Genomic DNA, 10,336 nt, shown 5'->3' on the forward strand with positions numbered 1-10,336 from the left:
TCCACTTCTCAATTCCCCATCATTTCTACAAAACCCACCTCGGCTTTAGATTTCATCTCAGCCCATGAATTCACCCACCTTTTTTTTTTTTTTTTTTTAATTTTAATTTTAAAAAGCAATTAATACTATATAAAAATATAAAATAAAACTATCTTTTTAATGTATCCAGCACACTTGGAAGCTTTTCATATCAACAACTCTAAAAAAATAATTAGTATTTTAATTTTTTTTAAGTTTTAATCAGTTACACCTTAAATAGTGTACTAACACACCGATTTATATATAATAAAATTTAAAATATAAATATATAAAAAAAAGAGAGGCTGGTCGGGACGGAATAGACATGCAACCATAAACATAAACAAATAAAACTGAATACTAAAAAATAAACAAGACCTATATTTATATGATTTGAGGCAAATAGTTACGTGATTTTACAATAAAAATCTAATTTTTAAAATAATTTTACAATAAACAAATTATTTCTCCACTAAAAATGAATAATTTTTTTATAATAAAATCTAATTTCTTACCCCAAAAAAAAAAAAACCTATGAATTTACAACTAATTTCTCATTTATAATATATATAGACATTAATGCCAGTTGGCAGGTTACAAGGCTGAAGCTCAGCTAAGGACAAATATTTTGGACCGCCAATTATTATAAGAAACGCCAGTTTGCCGCGTACATGACACGTGTAAGACTATCAAGACGCCACGTCATTTTTTGTTACTTTTAATAAATACTTTCCCTTTTATGTAAGAAACGTTGTAACACGTGTCGTTTGCGGAGGCATCGGGTTCGGAGATTTATGAACGGAACTCCAGATTTGGACCTATTGGTTGGTCCTGACATCCTAATCCTATGTTCCTTCCAAGCAGTACCTCGACCCCACGACACGACATTGAAGAAAAGAAAATTCCCAATCGTCTTTCTCTTTCGATCCCATTTTTCTTCATCTGGAACGTACTCGAGTCTCCAGCACTAACAGAAGCGCAGAGAGAAGAAAAAAGAGAGAAGCTTTTTGGTTTATGATCTGTATAAGGACGACACATTGTTCCGGTTCTTTCAGCTGAACCTCCTGATCCATTGCATGCCAGAAAAAAGAGGAGAATATCGGCGAGGTTAATCCGATACAGGCCGCCCACGTGTTCTTTGGTTTTTGGGGGGGAGGAGAACGGATTCAATGGCCAACGCTGTTCATACGTCGTCGTCTGTGATGTTGACTTCCGGCGCGAGCGGCCGCGTGAACGCGCTCTTCTCGCTGCGGGTGTGGAGGAGCCTGATTATGCTGATCAACACGTTCGTGTTGCTCCTCCTGGTTCCGTTCCGAGGGCGGAGAAGGGACGAGAAGCGTGAGGAAAGCGGCGGGGCCCAGCATCATCTCGGGAAGGGGGTTGGTGGTAGTAGCGGTGGGCCTGTGGTGCGCGTCCCGGCTAAGATCGTGTCGTGGCGGAAGAGCGGGGTATTGGAGCAGGAAGTCGCGGCGAGGAGAGCGCTGGCGATAAGGAGGGTGGTGCAAGATGGCGGTGATGACAAGAAGTCGGTGCGGGAGTACTCGCTGTTTTCCACGGCGAGAGGCAATACCATTTTCACGCAGTCATGGACGCCGGTTTCGGCCACGATTAGGTAAATACTTCCTGTATTTCCTTCTTATTTTTAATGATTTTCCCTTCAGATCGATTTTGGGTTCTTCTGGTTTTATTCAGGGTTTCATTTCCAAAAATTGGGTCTTTAAATTTCCAGTTGCTTAGGAATTTTTCTTTTCGTTTGGACTTCCTTCCAACTTTTCGATAAAAAAGTTTCTTGAAATTGGAAAGGTATACGTAAAGGGAGCATATGTTTTCTCTGTATCATTATAAGCCACTGCCAAACGAGTTCTTTCAGTTATTTTTTATAAATTAAAATGATTAATTTTTATTAAAATGAGTCAGTTTTATCGCAAATAATCATTGTCATTACAAATAATACATCACAAATACTCGTTTTAACGGAACATGAACTGATATCTACGTACTTCTCTGATTCTTGGAACAAAAAATCTTTACTTTTTTGGAAATTCCCTTTATTTTTCTGTTATTTTCTTCTCTTATTAAACAATATTTCCTTTGTTTTGGTGGATATTTTATTGTTATAAGAAGTTTATTTTTATCGTTCTTCTTGTTTATATCGTCGCCTTTTAAGAATGAAGTTTTAGAGGACACGTTTTAAAATTCATATAAAATTTCCAATTCCAGTTGTATGTGTATCATATATACTTCCGACTTGAATGCTTTGTCATCACGCTGTCTTGATGATACACTGCATAAATGATCGCATTTCCTATGCGTCGAGTATTGACTATTGAGAAGGCATATTCTCGTTGAGATCATATCTTTGCTGTCACTTACTGTTGGAAACCGTATATGTTTATCATATCCAAAAGGAATAACATGGTCTGCAGCAGTTATCTCTGTAATTCCCTTTACCAGGAGCGTGCCCCAAGAATTTTAGTATACTCACCCATCATTTTTCTTGACTCATCCTGTACCCAGTATGTATGGCTTCCATACGGTCCCCTTTTTTGGTGGGGTCTCCTCCGATCCCAATGTTTTCTACTCGAGTAATATCATGAACAAGTCCGTATGCACCATTCATTACAAGTCTTTTGTAAAAAGGTGGATCTATTAAAAAAAATAAGTTTTTACGCCTTGTCATGATAAAGTCCACGTTTTTATAAAAGTCTGCACAAAACTTTGTATATATAATTATTCACCTGGGTTAATTGAACAATCAATCACCTGATCACGTTTTGATATTGTAACCTAACAATTTTGCCTTCGATTTGCAAGATTTCTGACGCTCTTCAAGTAGTTTTCGTTAAATTAGTGTCCCCAAAAAAGTGGGGTATCTCTAGTAATTATCAATTTATTGCTTCTAGTTTATAAATCTGGTTTGCCGTTTCCTTTGTGGAAGTGTTTTATAGGTTTTGTGTTTGGTTGATCTCTTGCTGTCAACTCCTCTGTTACGGATGATATCATATTGATTAAGTAGTAAATACCCCAACGAAAGAGGCTATTCTTAGTTGCATAAATTGCAGGGATGAGTGTAATTCATTTTCATGTAACCCAAAGTTAAATATGGAAACATTACATGCACTAACAAATTTCTATACATCAATCACCAAAAACTAATAATATAGTTTTGGGGCCTTTAACTAGACTACTGGGGTCCGGGCCAAGAAGAAAGATAAAAAGGAGAAGCAAGAAAAAGAAGATCATAATGAGCCGAATAGAGAGAAAGATAGATCTTTAACAAACTAGTCTATTTATATGTGCAATCCTAAAACTCATGCATTGAGAAATTGTAATCAGAGAAATCAGGAATGCCTTTTATTTCATTGGATACAAGTGGATCCAAAATTGTAATGTCAAATTATTCTCGGCTTTTTATCCCAATGTGTGTCATCAATGAATGATAGCAGCAGAATGTGCAAGGTTCCAGGTAGTCACTTGACAGTCAAATTGAACTGTTGAGAAATGAGTAATGCTAGATATAGTTTTAGGGTATCCAAGCCCCACGCACTCCCTTTGAAAAATATGGGATCCACCATTAAAATGATTTTTTGATGTGGGTATCAAATTTATCCATTTTTTCAAAAGGAGTACTACGCAAGGCTTACACACCTTAGGACTACAAATATCATTTCTCTTGAGAAATATATCCGGGTTGAACTGGTAACAGGTTTATGATCAGTCTCTTTGTATTTTGTTTTATTATATTTTACAACACTTGAGAGGTGTTTTGTTATATTGATTGTCAACTGATCATAAAGCTTTGCTTTTTTCTTGTCAGCATATAGAATCTCATGCTAATTTAAGGCATTTCTCTCAATTGGTTTTAGCGGTTCTTAGGTTCTACAGAAGTTTCACCTTGCATGGTCTTTAACTTTCTTATATGATCAAAGTCCTAACTGCCATCTAATTTGTGCAGGGGAGTGGTTCTTATCATGCATGGCCTGAATGAACACAGGTTTGTGATTTGTGCCTGATCTCAGTTTTAGAAGTCATTTTCAGTTGACTATAAAGCTTGCTTGATTTGTTATTCTAGTATTTTCTATTATTGGAAACAGTGGCAGATACAATGTTTTTGCAAAGCTTCTGAATGCTAATGGCTACAAGGCTTATGGAATGGATTGGATTGGTAAGTCAAGAACCATCTCCACATGCTCACCCATTGAGTTTCACCTTCTAATCAAGCCATCATTATCTGTTTGTGCATGCTTTAATAAATCATCCCTCCAATGTTATTTCAATTGTACCTCTAATTTATGTTGTTTAATTTTTTATGGTTTGGCAATGACTCCCATTACCTTCTCAGTAGACCAAGAGATTTTTTTCCTGATAAGTGATAGACCAAGAGTATCTCTAGGTGCTTGTGTTATGATAGTACCATGAACAATAAATTGATGATATCTAGTGTGTTTAAGTGGTGATCTCTTTGTTAATATTGCAAGTAATGAACAGTCCTGCAGAAGTAAAAGGTAGATAAAACTAATCATTGATATGACTGAATAATGTGCTCTCTTACTTAGTCAAGAAATATAGTTGAGGGGCTCAGAAACATTAGTCAAGAAATATAGTTGAGGGGCTCAGAAACATTCCAACAATTTTTTTCTGAGTTAGCATAGAGGTTATATGTATAGATATGTGTGTGTTTATATATAAGTAAAGGCATTATTACTAAAAGAGCACAAGGGGCACAATCCATGTCTAGAGGCAGTATACCAAGAAGAACACCTAGCTAAGGTGAGGGAAGAAAACACGAATTCATGAAAGTCTAAATTAGAAGAGAAGCAAGTGTTTTTTTTTGTCGATTTTCCATTGTTAAGATCTTATCTTGTGCAACTGTCCAAATAAAGAATGTCACTCTTGAGGGAGATATTCCACCATATACTTTTACCAGAGAAAGGAGGTTCCCATTGCAGGGTATAGAATTTGATAAAAAGAAAGAACTTCAAACGTCATTCTTCTGGAATCAATCCACTTCATTTTTTCCTCACGATCTCCTCTCTAAATAAGTATAGAAGGTTGAGAAGTGAAGAGACTGTTTCCACTTTCAAATCCTACACTACTCTGGTAATAGCAATACTCCACTTTGGAACGTTATTTTTAACCTGACAAAGATCCACCACACTCACCTCCCTGCAACAAGATACTTGTAAACAAGACGGGGTAGACTTCCTTCAGTGTTTGATCACCACACCGCACATCATGTAGAATATGGTCTTGGTTCCATCTCTCACCACATATCTGAAGGACCTGGAGAATTCCTCCCAACCAAGGAGAATTTTTCTCCATGCCCCTACTCCTTATGGTCCATTGATTGTATTTAAACACCACCTACCGCACATACTTCATACTTAATTTCCACCATGAATTGTCACTATCTCCATGTCCATTGCATAACACCACAATGATCTGCCTAGTAATGCTCAATTAAACACGATCAAATTCTATACCCTCAAAACCCCTCGAGGAAGCCAGAAGTAAGCCCAGAATTCCAACAGAAGCATCCAAAAAAGTGCACATTGGTATCCCTCCCCTCAGTTTATATTAAAGATCTGTTCCTGGTTTTATTCTTCATCTTTCAGTATCTAGAGTAGATTAATGGTGATCAATTTGCTCTCTTTGAGTTTGCATACAACTCTTTATTTAGTTTTTACTCCCATAAGATGACCCACCAATAAATTTTTTTTCGCCCCTTAATCGATGTTTCACAGTCTAGAGATCACCATTTTTCAACAATGCATCTATAATTGGATGTTGCAGGGATTGAGTACTCCGATTGGGTTGCTCATTGGTGTGGATAAGTAACAGGTGAAAACTTCTTTTAATAAGTAAGCTTATCATTTGCATGTATGTGTCTACCTGCTATCTCCAACATTGATAAAAAAAAAAAAAAAAAAAGGGTGCAGGTTTTGGAAGTGAAGACAAACCCAAAGCAATCTTCTTCCTGTTTTATATGAGCTGGGGAAGCTGAATTTGCATTCAGAATCTGTTTTTCAAACTTTTACATTTTAGCCTTGTAGTGGGCAAATATGTTTTTTCCCCTTTTTGTGTTTGTAATTTTCTTTGGCACTGTTAATTGTTTAAGCTTAAAATACGCAATGCTATCTTCTTGTGTCAAACCTTAATAATCACTTCTGTTCCATGGCTTTTCTACAATAATTATATCTTGGCTCTGTAATAGCTTTGCAACTTAGACCACACGCTTGATTGAGCTTCCAGCAGGAATGGATCTAAAATATAACAATAGGATTGGGGACCTGGGGGCATGGTTCACTTTGACTTTGTCCATTCTACTTGGTGGTTTTTTCCAGTTCTGTAGTTGCTATTTTTTTTTTTTTTTTTTTTTGTAGTAGTAGTAGTAGTACATTTGTTCTCATCCGTCTATCTCTTTCGTTTTCTCCTAGGTCATGGTGGAAGTGACGGGCTGCATGCATATGTTCATTCTCTTGATGATGCTGTTGCAGATATGGTATGTTTTGAGGTTCATTTACGAGGGGCTGATGAGAATAGTTTCAAAATAATCAGCATAAATCTTTGGTTATTGATTCTTTATAGCAGATTGGTAAAGGCGCAAGGTGGGATGGATAGGGGCAGTTGGGTTAAACTTGATGGCCCAATAAAAAAAAGACTGATAAGTTTAGTTTTTTGCATATGTAAGTAACTTTATGTTTCTGTACAGAAGTTTTTTCTCGAGAAGATTTTAGCTGAGAATCCCGGGCTTCCATGTTTTTGCTTTGGACACTCCACAGGTGCAGCAATTATCCTGAAGGTAAAGTTTCTATCAAGGATGTGATGCTTCCAATCTGCAAATCAGCAACACATGTTGATGATGATGAATTTGTAATCCCCTCTTTCCTGAACTAATGAACCTGGAATTTATGCAAGGTTTTCATTGTTTTTTTGTGAATAATCCTAGGCAATGCTCGATCCAAAGGTAGAAGCCGGTGTATCTGGTGCAGTATTGACATCACCTGCCGTTGGAGTTCAGCCATCCCATCCCATTTTTGTGGTGAGTATATCCTTTTAATATGATATCTGTTTCATCTAATTTTCAAATGCTCCCAAGTTTAGAAACTTTGATTTAGTGTCATCTTGTTTCTACATACAAATCAGTTCATAGAATCATAAAACCATAAAAATGGCATACAAATTGGTTTGTAGAATCATCCAGTGTCATTTTGTTTCTGCATGGCTGGCAGGTACTTGCCCCAATTGTCTCATTTTTGTTTCCAAAATACCAATTTAGTGCTGCAAATAAGAAGGGCACGCCGGTTTCTCGGGATCCGCAGGCACTAATAGCCAAGTATTCAGATCCACTAGTGTATACCGGATCCATCAGGGTAAGGACTGGTTATGAGATTCTCCAAATCACATCCTACTTGCAGAGGAATCTGAGCAAACTGAGAGTTCCCTTTTTTGTTCTCCATGGCACTGCTGACAGTGTAACTGACCCAGAAGCTTCTCAGAAATTATATGAAGAAGCCTCCTCAACTGACAAAACCATTGAATTGTATGAAGGATTGTTACATGATCTCCTTTTCGAACTGGAACGAGAGGCTATCATGGAGGATATAATTGAATGGTTGAATTGTAGGGTATGAGGTTAGGTAGTGCAGTAAGAGAAAGTATTTGAGTTAGTTCTCTAACCAAAGGGAACCTATGAATTAGTTATTCTTGTGACCATTTTTATAGGACCTTGGTAAAGGGCTTCCAATGAAGCAGAGGAGAAAGAAATGGTGGCTGAATAAAAACTTCAGCATTTCTTATGTTGAAAACCTGAAACAGTTTCATTTTTTCTCCATGTCTTATGTCTTATGATGCATCTTAAATGGTTTAGGCTCCAACTTATCTTTATCAATTAATAGCTTGCCTAGATCTGTCACATTTTCACCTGTGAAATGTGAGTTTCCGAGTGAAGTACTATATTACCATGAACTTCCAAATTAATATCATTTTTTTGTGTGGCTTTTGTCACATTTTACAGTTAAGCCATTGGTGTTAAGGCACCATGGGACAAATGCAGCAAGACATCCCTCTTGTGAAGAGCTCCACATTAATTTCAGTCACATAAAAGCTTTGTTAAACAAGTAGGGCTTCCTAACAGTCGAACAATCCTAACAAAACAATGTGATAAGACATAACAAAAGACCATGTAAATAGAGACATTTTGTTTGTCATACAAGAATTTGTAATCTCCAGCAATAAAGATGTGCTACAGTCACAAAGAGATCTTATAAAAGTAAACTCACAAACTGATATGACATATGATAGATTAGATCTACTTTACAATAAAAGTAGTTTTACAATTTAACGTACAGCACCAAACCACGTTAGTTTATCGCTTTACTTTTGTGAAATCTCTTTGTGACTAAGGTGGAGTTTGGATCCCAAAATCATCTCAACTCATTATTACAACTTTTTCAAATCCTAATACAAAATATAATAAACAATTTGATTTTTTCAAATTTTTAAATAATAATAATATTAAAAAATAATATTCTAACAATATTTTATCATCTAAACTCAACTCAATTCAACATCCAAACTCAATCTAAAGCAGCTTTCCTTCACTTAACATGTTCCACATAGGAAGTCTGACTAGGGAAAGATAAAATTTAGAATAAAGAACAACATTTTTCTTAGTCACATTAAATTTAGTCATCCCTGATCACATTTTAATTTTGTAAACACACAAACTAAAACACCTAAGGTTATAATTGGCTTAACATTTATATGAGTTGTTGATGTTGATATCACATACCTTTGCCTCTAGTGAGTTTAGTCCTTTCGGCTTTCAAGAATGGAGACTATATCCACTAATGAAATATATTGAGTAGATATTAGTACTCTCGAAATATTTATTAGCCTTATTTAAAATTCACAAAGAATTTTTCTTCTTCTTCCTAAGATAATCGAGTGCTAGTAGTTAAATTCCATATTAACAACTAGATCTTTATGTTCTAAAACAGATCTGGCATTCAGCTTTGGAACCATGTATCTAAATTTTTTATATTAAAAAATGCTTAAAAATTTGTCAACCAAACAACCTAATTTTATTATTAAAATGATTTTAAAGTTATTTAATTACTTTTTAATCCACTTAACGCAACCTGAAACAAGCTCTTAGATCTTGATTGGGATTGCAGTAGGCAAATTAAGCCTTTTTTCTGTAAAGTTTTGTGAAATAGAAAACTGATTGAAAAGCAATTTAGTTGAGAACTGATTGAAAAGCAATTTAGTTGTTTGGTAACAATGAAGTGACATGCTAAAAAAAAAACTATAAACTGCTCTACGGCTCGTTTAGATTGAGAGATGAGATGAGATAGTTTGTAAATAGTAATAAAATTTGTGAATTGAAATTTGTAAATAATAATAAAAAATAATGAGATGAATTGAGTTGATCTTTCAATCTAAACCGGCTCTTAAAGTTATTATACTTGTTTGGAAACAGAACTGAAAAAAAAGGACAAACCATGACATTTTTTTCCTTTTAAAAAATCATGTTGTTATAAGGGTTAATATTATTTTCTTTCCATTGAAAGTAGAAGGAAAAGAGGGTAGGAGTGAGTGAGTGGAAGTCTTGATAGGATAATGCTAGTGTGCCAGCTTTGACACTAATACAAATTTTACTTTTTATTTTTTTCTTTCCTTTTTTTACATTTTTTTAACATATTTAAATATTTTTAAAAAATAAATAAAATACACCAATACACTAATAGATACTTCCTTAATCAGTAAGTAAAAAAAAAAATTAAAAAATAAATAAATATATAAGCGGTCAAAATGAGGCGATATAGTTACATTATTCTTTTTTATAAGTTCAGAATTTCTTCAAGGAGGGAGGGCAAACTCATTGGGAAAGGATACAGAAGATATAAAAGAGCTTCTCTCACTAAAGTAGGGAATTTTGGTCAGCTTATTAAAAAGGCAAAATCTTAAGTATCAATTGCCTAGTGGGACTTGAAGGTGTGGTTAAGGTAAGAGTTTTAATCACCTTTTTGTTAGGGTTCCAAACATGCATGTTGTTTGTGACCACGATTCAAAGCTTAGTTTGATAAAACCTCGTGTTTTGTTTATCTGTGTCAATGAACAAACTCAGGCCTTAATTTGATAATGTTTATTTACATACCATTAGTGAATGTCAGAGCTAGATCTGGTTCACAAGCTTGAAATTTCGATATAGCTTGCTTTATTTTAGGAGCAGAGGTTATTCATGAAGATAAATTATTCAAGTACATGGCCATTTTTACTATCTCTCGAATGAAATCAAAGCCAAACTCAAATG

The 10,336-nt window shown here is 35.2% G+C and overlaps 1 protein-coding gene across 1 annotated transcript; it reads left to right on the forward strand.

Moving 5' to 3' along the window:
* The first annotated feature begins 825 nt into the window (after positions 1 to 825).
* Positions 826 to 7,852, forward strand: LOC121244858 (monoacylglycerol lipase-like). Its single transcript, XM_041143081.1, has 7 exons — positions 826 to 1,630; positions 3,974 to 4,012; positions 4,113 to 4,183; positions 6,456 to 6,520; positions 6,731 to 6,820; positions 6,968 to 7,060; positions 7,251 to 7,852. The coding sequence occupies exons 1-7, from the start codon at positions 1,188 to 1,190 to the stop codon at positions 7,650 to 7,652; spliced, it is 1,203 nt and encodes a 400-aa protein (XP_040999015.1). The 5' UTR covers positions 826 to 1,187; the 3' UTR covers positions 7,653 to 7,852.
* Positions 7,853 to 10,336: the final 2,484 nt, after the last annotated feature.

The sequence above is a fragment of the Juglans microcarpa x Juglans regia genome, chromosome 8S (assembly GCF_004785595.1).
Source record: "Juglans microcarpa x Juglans regia isolate MS1-56 chromosome 8S, Jm3101_v1.0, whole genome shotgun sequence".
NCBI lineage: Eukaryota > Viridiplantae > Streptophyta > Magnoliopsida > Fagales > Juglandaceae > Juglans > Juglans microcarpa x Juglans regia.